The 16,650-nt window shown below is 49.9% G+C and overlaps 1 protein-coding gene across 1 annotated transcript; it reads right to left on the bottom strand.

The window, feature by feature from the left end:
* Nucleotides 1–372: 372 nt before the first annotated feature.
* On the bottom strand, nucleotides 373–16,534 carry FBXO40 (F-box protein 40). Its single transcript, XM_086622602.1, has 5 exons — nucleotides 16,504–16,534; nucleotides 12,900–12,958; nucleotides 9,164–9,274; nucleotides 3,153–5,051; nucleotides 373–570 (listed from the first exon to the last, which is right to left on the bottom strand). The coding sequence occupies exons 1-5, from the start codon at nucleotides 16,532–16,534 to the stop codon at nucleotides 373–375; spliced, it is 2,298 nt and encodes a 765-aa protein (XP_086478728.1).
* Between the last annotated feature and the right edge of the window lie 116 nt (nucleotides 16,535–16,650).

The following is a 16,650-nucleotide window of genomic DNA, read 5'->3' as shown; positions in this document are numbered from 1 at the left end:
GTGTTTCAGACCAGTTGAGCTGGGTACACCAAGGGCTCTTGCTTCTCCCAGGGACGCGGGACGAGGAGCAGCAGCCTACCTTCAAGGTTGTGCAGATGCTGTTTTCAAACATGATCCTTATTGCTTTCTTGGGGATGCTGTACAAAGCGAGGAACAGAAACATAAACAGATGATGTTGGTGAGCGGTGGGTGAACTTGTAAGAATTAAATTAATGCAGGGAAAAGAAGATGCAGGATGTCTCAAACGCAGCTGGGGAGAAGCCAGTTTTGTATGTCCAAAGGAGAGCCGGAAGCAACGATCTTTACACCTGAATTCCCAAATCTTCTTTCCGAGGATGCTGAAAGGAGCGTGGCGCAGGGGAAGGAGGTTGTTCAGACTCTGCGCTTGAAAGTAGAAACCAAAGTCTTTGGTGTCTCCTCTGGAGATTCGCACATGCCTGTCAGCAGCACGGGGTCCGTCTTGTGCTCCACTTTGTAGAAGGGACAGTTCTTCAGGTGCTCCGACATGCACGTGACGTCGTTGCGCTGCCACTTGTTGACTCTGGAGAACAGGCTGCTGAACTGCCAGATCTAGTACGGGAAAGGGGAGAGAAATTGGGAGGGAGAAAATGGGAATGCTGGTAAAAAGAGCAGAGGGTTTAAAAAATCTGTATGTGCTTATAGTGGGTGTGCGTTGCCCCAACCGGACTTCTGCTTGTGCGGGGCTGGTGTAACAAGTTAAAATGTGGTCTGTGGTGTTGTGTACCTCGCACTCGCTGGTTTTGCTGCTTTAGTCCTCATAGAATCATAGAATCATGGAATGGTTTGGGTTGGAAGGGACCTTAGAGATGATCCAGTTCCAACCCCCCTGCCATGGGCAGGGACACCCTCCACTACACCAGGTTGCCCAAAGCCTCATCCAACCTGGCCTTGAGCACTTCCCCGGAGCCTTCTCTTCTCCAGGCTGAACAGCCCCAACTCTCTCAGCCTGTCTCCATAGTAGAGGTGCTCCAGGCCTCTGATCATCTTCGTGGCCTCCTCTGGACTCGTTCCAGTAGCTCTACGTCCTTCTTGTGTTGGGGACTCCAGAGCTGAACACAGTATTCCAGGTGGGGTCTCACGAGAGTTGAGTAGAGGGGCAGAATCACTTCCCTCGACCTGCTGGCCAAAGTCTGCCAGTCATCTGCCATTTTTAACGGGAAAATATGTTCTACAGGCTTTGGTGGTGGCAATCCAGTGCAGGGCATGAGGAAGCCCGGGCCACTGGACCGCTGCAGCTCTATGGAAAACTCACTCCATCACACATGCAGTGTGAGCCAAGGTGTTTATCAAGGACAGTGACCACAGCGTGCTTGAGCGGTACGTATCTCAGAGAAACCTGAATTCAGAAAGACTTCCCGAAGCAGCTATGGGCAACTTCAAAGTAGTTTTTAAAGTTGTAGTAGATTTCTCTTCCCTAAAAAGGATTCTTCCTGTAGAAGGACAGCGTGGGGGTGTGCTACACTTCAGATTACCTGAGCCCTGAGTAATCATAGCTGTTATACGCAGTAGCCAAGAAATTCAGATTAATTACAAGCAGAATGTTTTCCAGCAGAGTCTGTGCATTGGAAACAAGATTCCTGTGTGGCCAGTAGAGACAGCTAACGTGAGAGGGGTTAGACAGTCCTGAAGTTCAAGGCTGCTGTTCGAAATTGCGCTACAGTAACTGAATCAAATTGCTATTGGATTGCTCAGCTCAAATTTCTTCCTTTTACTGGAGGAAGCCACATTCCCCAGTAAATTATTTCTGTGGCTAATTCCTGTTTTGAATTATCATAGAACAGTTTGGGTTGGAAAGGACCTCAAAGATCACCCAGTTCCAACCCCCCTGCCATGGGCAGGGACACCCTCCACTACACCAGGTTGCCCAAAGCTTCATCCAACCTGGCCTTGAACACTTCCAGGGATGGGGCATCTACAGCTTCTCTGGGCAACCTGTGCCAGTGTTTCACCACCCTGAACTCACCACTGAATTGGGCTAATTCTACTTGCAGCCGCCCAACTTTGTTACACAGCTTTTGAATTCGTCATGCTTCTTATTTTTTTTTTTCTCTTAATAAAGAGTCATAAAATGCTAAGCTTCCCTTTGGTGAGAATCAATAGGTGGAGATCTTCAGGGCTCTGCTTGAAAGCCAGGTCCTTAGATCATTCACCACGAGGGTGGTGAGGTACTGGAACAGGTTGCCCAGAGAAGCTGTGGCTGCCCCATCCCTGGAAGTGTTCCAGGCCACGTTGGATGAGGCTTTGGGCAACCTGGTGTAGTGGAGGGTTTCCCTGCCCATGGGATGGTCTTTGAGGTCCCTTCCAACCCAAACCATTCCATGATTCTATGATTCTATGATTTCTGGGAGTTTTCCTTGGATCTAAATGACTTGTTCCTAGATCTCTGTCTTGTCTGCTTGGTCATGCTGGAGTCAACCAGTGTTGTGTCAGAGCAGCTGCCAGGCTATCGGCTAGAAAAAACCTGTAGTAGCTATTGTTTGGCTAGGGCTTAGGCTGAGCTGTGGTTACACATTTCACTGAGTACCCAAACAGCCAACAAGGCAGACAATTTTCCAGTACAAGCGGTGGGACACCAGCTTTGCAGAAGAAGGATTCCTATCCCCATGCTGCTCCCTGAGGTGCCCACAACCCAACGAGTCAGACACGCAGGACGATCCTGGGAACTGCTGATCGTGAAAGCCTGTGGGGGTTGATGTGAACCCCTGAGCTCCTTTCACAGCCACGTCTCCTTGTTCTTTACCCCTTTGGCACTTTGAAGCATGTTTTAGCTTTGACATACCCTAGATCAGCTTGTAAAGAACAAAAAAGAGGTATGAACCTCAAGTTCTTCAAAACCCCACGTGTAACCTTGAAATATCGGGAATTCTCAGTTCCCAGTGCACATGCAAACTGGTTACCCAAGACAAGCTTGAGTGGGGACTTTTAGCTAGTCAGAAGATGTCCATTTACACCTTCCCACCTTGGCTAGATGTGCTGTACTTTACAGCCCTGACCCCCCCGACACATTGTGCTGCAAACTCACAACTTCATCAACCTTCCCCGTGTCTTAACGCAGCGTCCCTTGCTATGCTCGTGTTCTATCTGGAGGGAACCCATGGCTGTCTTTTTTTCCCAGTGTCACAGTCACTTGCCTTTTTGCGAGCTTTCCACGAAGTACCGCCGTGGGAATATCTTTTTTTCTCCCAGACCAGCAGGACCATCCCCCTCTCTTGAAGAAGAGTGGCACAGATGTCCCTCATCAGCACTGACACTTGCGATAGCTGAGATAAACTGAAGCTGTCCAGGAACCCAGCAATGTACTTGAGCACTTCCACTGGGAGGCTGCTCAGCGAGTCCTTATTTCTCCCTTGATTACCCACTGTGGAATTGCACTTCCCTGATTCAGCGAGGAGAGTGTCCACCTCTGGCTTAATAGCAAACGTCTTGAGAGGCTTGCTGTATATAACCTTGGCCTTAAGTCCCTCAGGGCGGAAGTGATTTTGAACAAAAGTACATCCCAAGTAGGCCAGTGGGCAGCGATGCTGGAACCATCCGTCCAGACACGACTGGATATCAGCGTGCACGTTCTTGAAGTGGGACGGGAACTCGTCCCTCCTGAAGAAATGACTGCAAGTGAACGTGAAAGCTGAACTGCTTTTGTTGTGTCTTCTGGTTACACATTCGGTGTAGAGCTCCACGTGGAGTTCTGGTGAGCTTTTTTCATCCAGAATATCTGCTAGAACAGCATCGGAGGAGAAGGGCTCCAGAGGAAAGCTGTATGTCTGTGTTGCAAAATCCACAAAGAGTCCATCCACACCCCTTGCTTCGGAGATCTCGTGGCCTTTCAGCTCTTTTTCCAGTGCACATAACAGCGTGGCTTTAACTACATTCGCCTTAGGAAGTTCTTCTAGGTTTATTCCCAATTCTGAGGTATCCACCGACTTGTCTGAAGTTGGCATCTTGTGGCCCAGCGCATCTCCTAGTCGTGCTCTTTTGCCACAGTAACTAACTGGCACTTTGAAGGTGTAAACGGTCTTCACCTCCTGAGCTTCCAAGTTCCCGTAGACAAAGTCTTTTTCTTTGGGCGTGCAAGCAGCTAGCTGGCCAAAGCGGATGAGCATTCCCCCGTGATGTACCAGGTACATGTTGTAATCACCTACACCAACTTCCTTCTTCAGCCTCTCCAGGACCCCTTCTTGCCAGGGAGCCAGTCCCATCATTTCTGTATTCAGTGTTACTTGTTCAGGATTTGGGGTTTTTGCCTCTTCTGCACCCTCAGGTACTTCCTTTGCCTTCTCTGTGGAGCCAGCAGCCTGAGAGGCTGACGCTGTTTTCTTGGAAGCCTCCTCCGTCTTTTGTCCTGGGCTGGCTGCTGAGCCCGTCACCTGGCAAGCCAGGAGCTCTTTGCTGAAGATGTTCTCCCAGGTTTTGTAACTCGTCAGATCCGTTCCCTCTTTGTCCTTTGCCAAATCTTCACGCTCACGTTGGCTGAGCTCGGACAACTGGTTGTCGCCCTCTTGGGAACCACAGGCTGCTCCTCCCACAGCACCTTCTTCCCCACCTGTGGCTTCGTCCATTAGCTCTTCCGCTTCATCCCTTTTCCTCCATTCTGGAAATAAGTCGGCTATTTTCAAAGTCCTGAAAAGTATCTTCTGGTCTCTAAGAGCCAAGGCTGTGTCCAGACACTCTTCGTTCAAGGTCTCCTTCATAATGTTCTTGTGGAGGGTCGTGTCTGAATCCACGTTTGGCCAGCGATTCCACTCCATCGAGCAGCAGACAACACTGGCTGGACAGACCTGGAGGTGCTTCGCCAGCTTGAAGCGGGCCATGGAAAAAGGGCAGCCATAGGCTTTGTTGAGGCAGGAGACCTGCTCTAAGGGACAGAGCAACTGGTGCTCCTCCGCCTTGCACATGTGGAAGGTGGCCCCGCAGTGGAAGCGGCAGCTGATCACCATGCAGGAGATGGAGGGCTCCATGGGTGCGCGGCAGTGCCGGTTGAAACATCTCTCACAGTGCCTGTGCTGCCCGGGGGGAGCTTTCTGAGCCCGGCGCTGTGTGTGGCAAAGACAAGAAGACAAGAGTTATTGCCCGAGGGAGTAGGAGCGGCCACAGGCTTGGTGGCTACACCTTAGGTGCTCACACGCACTTCTAGAGGGAATAAGGCTGTGGGCAAACCACTGCCAGCTCTGTATGGTCACCACTCAGCACTGGTACCCATGGCACAGCGTGGCCTGAGAGCAGCACGGATACAGATAAGGTCCTTGATCAACAGCCCAGCCAGGGTTTGGGAGGAAGATGTTTTCTCCCAATATTTACACTGAGACTGTCTACACCAAGCTGCTGAAATCAAGACTGCCGGAGGCACGATGAGGGAGTTCATGGAATCATAGAATCATAGAATGGTTAGGGCTGGAAGGGACCTTCAAAGGTCATCTAGTCCAACCCCCCTGCAAGGAACCGGGATATCTCCAACTAGATCAGGTTGCTCAGGGCCTCATCCAACCTGGCCTTGAACGTCTCCAGGGATGGAGCATCCACCACCTCTCTGGGCAACCTCAGCTGTTTGAACAGGAAAGACGACGTTTCTTTCTTCTCCCTAGAAAAATGAGCTGGTCATTTGACCTACCCCCCATAAAGGCAGGAACGTTGTGCAAATGAACCTCCCTTTGCTCTACACCAGCAAGGCTGAGAGGGAGGGTTCCCATTATAACCCCAGTTGCCGGTGTGGCGGTCAGCCTGGATAAAGGCGAATTTTCCCAGCCTGCTTTATTCTGCTTTCCCGATTTTCCCTTATGCTCTTAGATGATCCATGCATGTCGTGGAACAGAGGCTGCGGGGACTTTCCTTCGGGCAGGTTTACTTGCTTACATCAACCTTCAGGTGTCAAAACCTGGAATAAGGTGATGCCTTGGTCTGCTCCAGAATGCACTGGGGGCTTGTTGCAAGGTTATACTCACCCAGTTAAATCCATTTTCTTTTACTTTTTTTTTTTTTACAAATTGCCTTTCGCCCTTCTTCCCCTTGCCAAGTAGATAGGAAGGAGGAGAAGAGGGTAGGTATGAATCATAGAATCATAGAATGGTTTGGGTTGGAAGGGACCTCAAAGACCATCCAGTTCCAACCCCCCTGCCATGGGCAGGGACACCCTCCACTACACCAGGTTGCCCAAAGCCTCATCCAACCTGGCCTTGAACACTTCCAGGGATGGGGCAACCACAGCTTCTCTGGGCAACCTGTGCCAGTGCCTCACCACCCTCAACGTAAAAAATTTCTTCCTTAGATCTAATCGAAATCTCCCCTCTTTCAGTTTAAAGCCATTTGGTTTATCTCATCCTCAGCTCAGCACCGCAGTGTGCAGTTAGGACAGAAGGGATGTGACAAAGGTCTAACCTCAACAGAGCTTCTCCCTTCCTGTGGTGGAGCAGGGGAGAGGTCAGCTCTGAGTGTGCCTTTTACAAGGTGCCTCTTTGAGAAAGAACCCTTTTTTGTTCCTTTGAGATCTATTTCAGGGCATGATCCCACAAAACCCAGTCACCACTGCTCTACTTTTTCAGATCATCCTACATACTTCTGAAAAGTCTGTGTCAAACACTACCCAAAACTGAAGAGGTGATCCTGAGTTGATGATGTTTTAGATTCAGTTTGTGAAGGTGGTAGTGACACCACAAGGGGCCAGAAAATAGGGAAAAAGGTCCCAGGCAGGAAGTAATAAACACTACCAGTCTCCGTTTCATAAATTCCGCTGCCACCAGGCAGCTCCATGAATTTTGCAACCAACAGACTGGATTAAAAGAACAAGTCGAGGATGCCAAAACAAATGTTTCAGAAATTTCAACCAGCTTTATCGTGTAAACAGGCTAAATGTTTTCCTAAGGAAGACCACATTTCAGTTCCCACGTTTCCCTGTTAACGTGGTTTCAAAATATAGACATAAATTTTTCCTCTCCTCCCCTTAGAAACCCTTGATATTAAAAAAGGACATACAATCTCCTGAGGTCCAACGACAAAAAGGAGAAGTACAAGAACATGATGTATGAAGGTCCTTACGTAAAAAGTTATCACTACCAGATTACTGGCGTTGGGTCAGAATGAACCTCTGATCTGCTTCGCTTTCAGTGTTGGGGTTTTGGCTCTTTCCCAGTAAGTCAGTTTAATTAGTAGAATTAAAGCACTTATGAGGCCTGCTTCCAAAAGTTCTCAGTTGCCCTTGCTCATAATACCTCTACCCTTGCAATAATTCCCAGCAATAGCTGTTACTTCTCCCTAAACACCGGAAAACAGAAGCACAGAGTCCAACAGCAAGTAAAAGGATGATCAGCACGAGGCGTGCCTTCCGTTGTAAAAAATATAAGAATCACAGAATGGTTTGGGTTGGAAGGGACCTTAAAGATCATCTAGTTCCAACCCCCCTGCCATGGGCAGGGACACCCTCCACTACACCAGGTTGCCCAAAGCCTCATCCAACCTGGCCTGGAACATTTCCAGGGATGGGGCAGCCACAGCTTCTCTGGGCAACCTCTGCCAGTGCCTCACCACCCTCAATGTAAAGAATTTCTTTCTTATATCTAAGAACATAAGGAATGACATTCTGGGTCAGAGCAGAGGTCCACCCAGCCCAGCAGTCTTCTGTAAGAGATGCTGTTCAGGGGGAAGATGTAGGACCTCTGGTGGTCCTTTCCCCTCATTCCCACTTGTTGGATTAGAGAACTAGAGGCTGCTCAGTCACTGTTTGGAGCTACTTCCCTGGAGACCCTCAACTGGTACCAGTAACTCGGCCCCAAGAAGAGCTGCTGCAGGTAGAGAAGTTCAGAATTCTGACTTTCTGCTCCTTGCTGTAGAGGCTGCATCCCAGCTCGGTTCAGTCTACTTTGAATCTTTGTGGAAGGGAAAAAGCTAATGATAAGGACGAATTGTAGTTCTGTTTCCAAACAGGACCCAGGGTGCTTTTTTTTTTTTCCATAATAATAAGAAAAATATTTTTGGCAAGTCTTCCCACCACACTTTCTATGCAGTAGGAACTACCCTAGGTCCAGCAGACTCTCATTTGGCTCTTGGAAAAAATATGCATTATCAGTAAAATAATTTAGACTTGGATATTTTTCCAAGGTTGAAGAGAACACAGGAGGTGTGAGTGCTTCTGCAAACCCCAGGCTTGAGTGGCCGAGGCCTGAGGAGAGCTGTGCTGCAGAGGAAACAGGCTCAGGCTCGAAGGGAAGAGATGCTACGGGAAGATGCTTCCCCTCCCTTTCTTGACACCTAGGCAGTGGGAGTCATGAGCATCGCAGGAGAAGGAAAGATGTCTGGGAAAGGTGATGGTTCCTGCAGTCACCAAAGACCATGTGCCATCTCTGTTCTGTCTGTCGCAGCTTCCAGCACTGACCAGTACCTGTTTACATCTCTTAGTGAATCCCATTCCTCCCCAGCCCTGCAGAGTAAAGGAAAAAGTCCTCTGTGGTCCTTTTACCTCGGGACAAACTGACACTCTGAGGTTGGAGTACCTTCACCTTTGTTTGTGTGGGAAGAGCTCGAGACAGAAATGCAGAAAAAAATGAATTTTGTGACTATCCATTATAACATTCCCTACCTCGTCTTGGGAAGCAGTGGCTTCTGCACAGGGGTGACACCAGGGTGCTGGCCTGGGAGGCCCCAGCCACATCCAGCCCTTAAATGCGGATGGTTTAGGGTGGCATCTGTCCTGCTTTAGGCTGTCGAGTTACGTCGACTTTTATGCGGCTCAAAGAAGCAGGAGACACAGATGGATTTGTTTCACATTGGCAGCATCCTTGCTGCTCTCATTCTTGTAACGTTTTGCTGCAAATATAATCTCTAAAAATAGTCCCAGCCATGACTTGCAGAAGGTCAGAGGAAGGCTGGGAACATTACACGGCAATAAAAACACGAATGTGTGAACAATACTTTCCACTGCAAAACCAACTCTGGGAGAGAAATAATGGATAAATAAAAATACATCTGAGGCACAGGCCTTATGGTTCTCCAAAAACAGAGAAAGGGCTGATGGCAAAGTTTCTGGAGAGGAGCCTGCTTTCACACCCTCGTACGCCGAAACGAACCCCATCTGAATCACGTGTAGAGAAAGAAAAGGCATGTTTTGTCTCTCAAAAGTGGTCAGGTCGGAGCATTCAGACCCAGAACACGTCCTCACCATCGTCCAGACCTGCCACTTGCAGTTGTTGGCCTCATCTCCAACTTGTAAATGCTGCTCTGTCAGACAAATGATTTCTATCCCTCTCTTCTCGTTGCCAAATCTGTGAAGCTGGAGGACAGGAAGGAGGGAGAGAAAACTTTTCTGATATTTATCAGGGTTTGAATGCTGCTCCTGTTCCAACACGCTGGTAATCCGGAGCTCTGTATTTTAATCTCCTAAATTTCTAGCAGGCATGTGCAAGACATAATTTCTTTGAGGCTCAGACCGTGAACAAGTCCACGTGGCTTTTGTAGGGGCACTTTGATTCCAGGACAATCCTGCTGGTGAATCTCAAATCCAGGTGGCTCTGTGGTTTAGTAGGTGCTGTTATGGTCAGCACCCAGACTGCAGCTTGCAAAACCCTGAGCAGAAAGTTTGCAAATCTTTGCCCCAAAAAGTTTTATACTAAGATGCAGAGGCAGGTGGCACACGGATACGTCAGGTGATGAAACATTTCTCTAAACCTGTACACTTCTCATTGCCCTGCAACTTGCAAAATATCCTAAGAGCTGGATCAGAAAAAAAAAAACAACCAACAAAAAACAACAAAATAGAAACGCTTACTCGAATCGTGTTCAAGATACTGTGGAAAGAAAGGATGCAAATTACAGTCCCCAGTCTGTCCACTTTGGTAAATCTTTATTTTTAGACTGTCATGATAGCAAATCAAGTGAGGTTTAAAAATATACAGCTGCTATTTTAGCTGCAGGTATGTCTGTGTCTGGAGCAGATCTGTTCAGTGACAATAACTTGCAGTTTATAAATCAATCACCGTTTATTGTCAGTAAATATATATTTAATTCCGTTGCAGACAATGAGCCAAAAGAATACAACTGTTTTCTTGCGTGGTATTTGCTGCGTGTGACTGATCACACGACGTGCTAAAGTGACACATCATATCCGAGCTCTTCTCGCAAAACCAAAAAGGGCCACCAGAGACCCCAGATCTTAAAGAGTGCCTCTGAGATGAGATTGCAAACAAACATAAAACAATCCTTCTCAGATTTACAACGTGACAAGGAGCTCTTAAAAAAATCTCAGGAAAGTTTGCATCCCAATGCTGGAGCCAAGAATGTTAAAGTTATATATATATTATGTTACAACAGAATAATATTTTCAAGGAATGCAAATACTTTTGGTGAAGTGTATAGATAGGAAATATTCTCTATTTCTTTTAATCCTTGTTACCCAGTATGTGGTGTTTATCTCATTTTGATCATAATACTTAAATCCTGAGGTGAATACAGAGTTATTAATTTCCTTACAGGGTTTTTAAATATATTTACTATCTTCAGTATCTGAGGGGGTTCACCACCAATAATGAATTTATCTCTGCAGTACTAGAGGTGCACTTGAGGTTAAAAGATACTATTACTTCTGTTTGGCAGATGTAGAACTAAAGTATAGAAAGGTGAAAATAAATAGAATTAAACAGAATATTTTATATAAATATATACACTCCCCCCCCCAAGCTGGAGAGGCTCAGGTTCTGATGTTTCACTTGCAGTTGCGTGCCTCCTGCACAAAAACACTGGCAGAGCCCGCTGTAGACTCAAATTTTCTAGGAAAGCATCTAAGTGTCCTTAAACTAGAGATTTCCTCCTCTTTTCATGCAGCCCTATTCCTCAATCACCACGTCCTTAACAACTTCAGCCAGAAATCAGGCTTGGGTCTCCCTTTGCCACACAGATTTATTTCTTGGAGCCGAGGAAAAAACCACTATCTTCATCAATACCTCCTAAATTTCTAGCAGGCATGTGCAAGACATAAATTCTTTGAGGCTCAGACCGTGAACAAGTCCACGTGGCTTTTGTAGGGGCACTTTGATTCCAGGACAATCCTGCTGGTGAACCTCAAATCCCCAGTATAAAACATGCAGAGAGAAAAGGTTTTCCCTGAGACAGCTGACCTGTTAGATAAGCCGAAGGATGGAAGGATGAGGCTGTGACAATTTGGGAGCTACTCCCTGTATTTTCTAGCTGGGGATCAGCTGGTTGAGCTTGTGGTGTTTCAGGGCAATAACTACGAGTTCAGAGTTACTGAACAGGTTGGAATCGCTTTATTCTGAAAAAAAAATCATTTAAAATGACAGGGATGGAGTAGGTCCACAGCACAGAGCATCAGTCGGGTACATTCCTTACTTTTCTTTCGGAGCACGCGTGCTGCTCAGGTTCCCACAGCAGCACATCAGCTTCTCTGCAGCTCCCTAAACCTGGCATGAAGGACCACGGAGCTCAAGAGAAGCTGTTGTGCCATCAGGTCTCCCCCTCGCCTGGCAAATTTGTGCCACCGGCACGTAGTGAAAAGGCACTGAAACTCGTGAGTGCAATTTCTGCCCAGTGAAATGCACTGGTGCTGTTATGGGAGGAGTGGAGGAGAGTCGAGAGCAGTGAGGCACAGGCAGCTCAGGGCATTGCTGGTAGAAACCCCACACTGTGCCCACCCCCGTGAGACCTGGGCCAGCAATATTTCTTGGTGCTCCCTACCCGGCGCAACGTAGCCGGAGCTCGCCTGAGACAAACCCACCCCAAAATTCCAGGTGCTGAAGCGGTTCCCTGGGCTGGTGGTAGGGTGCAGGGCAGCCGAGCAGCAGGGTCTTGTGCTGGGCAGCTTGGGGAGCGGTGTGGGAGACAGGCAGGACAGGGAGAAGGGGGAGGCTGTGGCATGGAGCTGCTCTGCTGCTCCTTGTGCATGAAGGGTCCCTGTGCTGCCCTTGGTAGAGTCAGGCAAACTCTCACTTGGCATCGATAACTGGGAAACGGGTTTCATTCTGGTTTGAGTTCAGCAAGTGCTTTAAAATAACAGGTTTCAGTTTAGTTGTGGTTTGAGATAAAAAAAAAAAGAATGGTCCAAATGGTTTTTTTTTTTTCCTCTTTGGGCTCAGGTTCTATTTTACGCCCTGCTAACAACCTCGTTAACATACTTCGGAAAACTTCTTGAGAGAATGGAGTGAATGGTTTAACAAAACAAAAGAAACCCAGCCCAAGGCAGATGCCCCACACAGAGAATTTCAGAGCTATTGGTCAAGGTCTAAGTCATAAAACCAAAAAAGATTCCTGAATAATAATTGCTAGGCAGCCACAACTCTGAACCGCACAGTAGTTACCTGTAACCCTTGTAATTCTCACTTTGTCATCATTTATTCAGTCTGGATTACCAACATAAAGCTTGCAGTCCAAATGGGCAAAACTCACCAGATTTTAAGTCACATTTTTGCCACAAGATCGCTCTTGCCTCTCCTCCGACCCTTACTGTATCTCCTTGTCTTACTTCTCTCAGAGTTTCTCAAAAACTACAGAAAATTGAATTTTTCATCTGTCATCTGCCCTGCTACTGCAGCTCCTATGTTAGAATCAGCATCTTAGTTTTTTAAAACCCCAGATACAGTGCTGCAAACTACGGCTAATCCACCGAATATATTTTTAGAGTCGCTTTAGAGTAGTTTTTTTTTAGAGTAGCGTGTCACAGAAGCGTTCACGGTTACCAGCTGCCTCTGTTTTAGGGTGTCATTTAAGACATCTTGTGCCTGATTATTCTACTTTGTCTTAATTACTGAGGCTGTTTTGAAGATGTCTTGGTTTTCATAGCTCGACACAGTATTGTATTTGCATTGCACTGCACAAGGTTTGGCCAGCAAAGACTCCAGCTCCGTTTAGGAAGCCTTACCTTGATCATAGAGTCCCTGGGTGGGTACCAAGCACTTGCTCTCCTGGTTGTGCTCAGCTGGGTTGAATCGAGGTGGCTGATGGAGAACTGCAGGCAAAGGAAGAGGAGAGAAAGGGAGGACACGGAGCGAGCCCAGGCAGAAACATCAAGTAGTTTTGGGATGTTAAAAATAAAACCCGTGCATGTGACCGCGGAGCTCAGCTTACAGAGCCGTCTCTTCCACTGTATTTGTTAACACTGTCACTTCTGGAGCGAGGCTTCGCAGAGAAGAGGCGAGAACCAATAATACTCCGTGCCCCCTGCACGAGAGGAAAAGATCCAAACCCTTCCCAGAGCCCTGTATCAGCTCCCTGCCCCTCTCCGATGGGGGTTTGCCCTTTACGACGTAACTCCCCGTGGGGGCCACACCAGTTGGTGGTTTCTGCTGTGGGAACTGTCGCCGTGTCCCTGGCTCCCATCATCCCCAACTCCAGCAGCTGGAGTCACCCAGTGATGGTGGGTTTCCAATCTGTCTGGGCAGGGGTGGGCAGAAAGAGAGGGGGAATGGCCCAGAGCCGAGCAGCCGGGCAGCTCTGCCTGCCCACCTCCCAGCACCCCCAGGAGACTCCCCACTTCCAGCCCCTCCACTGCGCCGTGAAAGGGTCCCAGCAGCCACCAGCCTGAAGAGTGCGGCTCCCAGTGTCACCCTTCCTCAGCCAAACCTGAGGAAGCCAAGGAGCGAAGGAGAACCATCACATTTTACCATCAGCATGGACCTAATAGAGCATTTCATGGTGAGCATTTCATACTCATGGTGAGTACAGACCTATGGGTGCTCCTACGCGTCAGTGAGGTTCAGGGGTGCAGATGGGGCTTCTCCCTGGGGGTTGCTCGCCCCATCTGGCTGCAAAGACACCTCCCATGACCCTGCTGCCATAAGCAACCGCTTTTCACCAACTCTGAAGACACAGAAGATCATCTTTTGGCTGTGGTGGCTCTGAGATCCTAAGCCACCATGAACTCGCTGCTTTGCCTCATCTTTCCCTTTCCCTATCTGAGAGTCCCCAGTGACTCTCATCGCTTGGAACCGTGCAGGCAACCGTGTTTTCATTTTTAGGGCTGAACGAAATGTCAGCAGGTGACAACCAAGGCTTGCTGGTGCCAGTCGTAATTTAGTAGTGCTAAATATGGTCAGCAGTCTGGCTCCGCGGCCTTTTTTAGAAAGGGCTGTATTATCGTGATACCATTTTCTGTCATCTCGTTGCACTGGGGAAAACAGGGGCCGGTGGTAATACGCCTAAACCCGAATTTCACCCAATTGCAACACGATCACTGATCGTGTTTTATCCCATCCACTGCCACCCCTCACCCTCCCAGTGCAGGGTCATTCTTCTGCCTTTAATGTCGTCGTCATCTATTCAGACTGTGTTTAAAAACATGCTGCTTGCGTGCCTCGCTTTGAGAGGACGTAAAAAAATTCTTCTTGAAATTCTGTATTACTGGTTTAGGAGTAAACTCCCTCCAGCGGAATTAACCCCGATTACCGAAACACTCAGGGCTTCAGAAGTAGCTGTTGTCAGAAATCATCTTCTGCCTTAATTTTATCAGCACCTGACACCAGCCTGGTGTTAGATCTCCATGATTCCAGACAGTCTGAACTCCAGTGGCACTTTTTCCTGCTTCCACGTGTTGCTCCGTGCGCACACGGACCCAGCCAGCCCACCCTGCGCCTGCCTCGTGGCCTCACCTAACACAAGCCCCCAGGTTTTACAAATCCTTGCCTTCAGGTGATGGCTGTACTCCAAAAAGCCACCATCTGTGGTGGCCTTTGAGGGCAGGGTATCACAAGACATCCAGAACTGTGCCTCAAAACGTGTATGTGGTGGAGAGGAGGGAGCAGAAGAAAGAATGGGAAACGGGAATTCATCCCTTGTACCTGCAGCACACCATGTCTGCCTGTGCTACTTGGTTCAGGGTACCTCAGGAATGTCAACCAGTACCGTAACCAGACCTCCTGCTGCAGTACAGATGTGCTTACTGGTCGAGTGCGAGAACATGAAATCTCTGAAGGAAAATGTAACTGTTATTTATTTTTTGGTACAAGTGCTCTGGGAGTAAGCTGTTGCCTGCCTGCTTTAATCTCTCACCTCAATTCTATGGGTAGAAACGCTGAGCTATATAAAAGCCCCATGAAACCCACCTATGTATGTTGTACATATCTACACGTATCTGCTGATACGGGAAAACCAGGCCAGATCCGGTAGCCTGAGAGAGGCTGCTGCAGCTCCGTGCCCCCAGGTCCAAGCAGTAGCCAGGCTGAGCTTGTGCTCCCAGCAGGCACACGCACAAACACACACATACACCACTGAAACACATAATGCACGGATGGCCGCACGGATTACACGGCCAGCCCCACCAAACCCAGCACCAGTGGGCTCATCCCACCCTCCTCTCTGGCTGGGAAGGATGGAGGCACGCTAGTGAGCAGAGGTGTGCGTATATATACACATATATACACACATATAGGTACAGTGTGGCTCCCTCCAGCAGCCGGGCTCAGGCAGCCTGTCCAGTAGATCGCCCCTCCATCCCAGCCTCTCCAGTCTCCCTCATCCCCCAGCAACCAACTGCCCCGTGGTGGTCTCGCCCCCAGGGACCCTGGCCTCTCTCCGTCCCCCTGGCAGCCATCTCCTCCCCTGCAGCCCCCTCCCGGCCCCCTTGCCAGCTGATCCGGCTGCGCCCTCGCTGCCGCTCACACGCTCGCCCGTGCCAGGCGCTGCCCCATGGGCACGAGTCCCAGTCGCCGGCAGCTGGACTCCCCTCGCCCTGACACGTGTCCCCTCGCCCAGGGCAAAGGGGGAAAGGAGTTTCATGAGCAGACGGGCAGGGTGCACGGAGGAGGCGCAGGGCACGGCCAGACAAACCATCACAAACCATTTATGTGCAACCAGCTCTTTTTATTGCTGCATCCCTCCGTTATTCCACACTTGTCCCTCCACAAGTCACTTAGATCCCTCCCTTTCCCACCTTTCCGTCCTCCCCTAAGCATCCCTTAATGAGTCCTGTGTGATCCCCAAACGCTCTTCTCCTGCATCCATCCCATCGTGGGTCCCACCCCCCGTACGCAGTGACCCCCCCAGCCCTAACGATGCTCTGGGGCTGAGGCTCCCCTGGGACAGCCCTGGGAAGAGTATGGATAGGGCGTCCCTTCCTCCGAGCCCTTCATTCGGGTTCCCGCCTGCCATCGTGCCCCTGTGCTCCCGGCGGGTGCGGAGATGGGCCCCCGGGATGCTGCCCGCGCTCCCCCTCCTCTCCCGGTGCCCCTCCGGGGGCGCGCGGCCGAGTTTTTTGTCCCACATCCACGCAGCATGGACGGATCTATCCAACACGCACCGTGCTTCCAGCGGCTACCGGGCCGCGTTCGGCCCTACCGCACCGCGCGACGGCCCGTGAGGCCGGGACCGGGCCGCGCCTTTCCCCGCACGCTGCCGCGCTCGCCGCGACGCGGTGCGTGCCGGCACCGAGCGCGCCGCCATCAATTACGGCGGGAAGAGCGGCTCGTCCGGTGATCCCGGGCTGCACAAGCCCCCGGCGGGGAGGGGCCCTGTCCCGTTCACCGTCGCGACGCTGCCCCGCGGCAGGCGACACGTTACCGCCCGCGGCCGCCTCACACGGCCCCGCCATCCGCCACCGCCCTCCGGCTCCCGGCATCCTCCGCGGCTGCGCCGGGCACCGCGGCCTCGCCCCGGGACGGCGGCGCCGGCCTGAGGAGGGCGCCGCGGCGGCGGCAGGGTTCTTCC

This window comes from Tauraco erythrolophus, chromosome 1 (genome assembly GCF_009769465.1).
Source record: "Tauraco erythrolophus isolate bTauEry1 chromosome 1, bTauEry1.pri, whole genome shotgun sequence".
Taxonomy (NCBI): Eukaryota; Metazoa; Chordata; class Aves; order Musophagiformes; family Musophagidae; genus Tauraco; species Tauraco erythrolophus.
This window is presented reverse-complemented; position numbering and strand designations above follow the sequence as displayed.

Coding starts and splice junctions, on each gene's coding strand:
- FBXO40 (XM_086622602.1), bottom strand. CDS start 16,534: ATGGCGGGGCCGTGTGAGGCGGCCGCGGGCG. Junction 9,275..12,899: donor ACCAGGAGAGCAAGTGCTTG/GTACCCACCCAG, acceptor CCTGTCCTCCAG/CTTCACAGATTTGGCAACGA. Junction 5,052..9,163: donor AGTGGCAGGTCTGGACGATG/GTGAGGACGTGT, acceptor TGCCACACACAG/CGCCGGGCTCAGAAAGCTCC.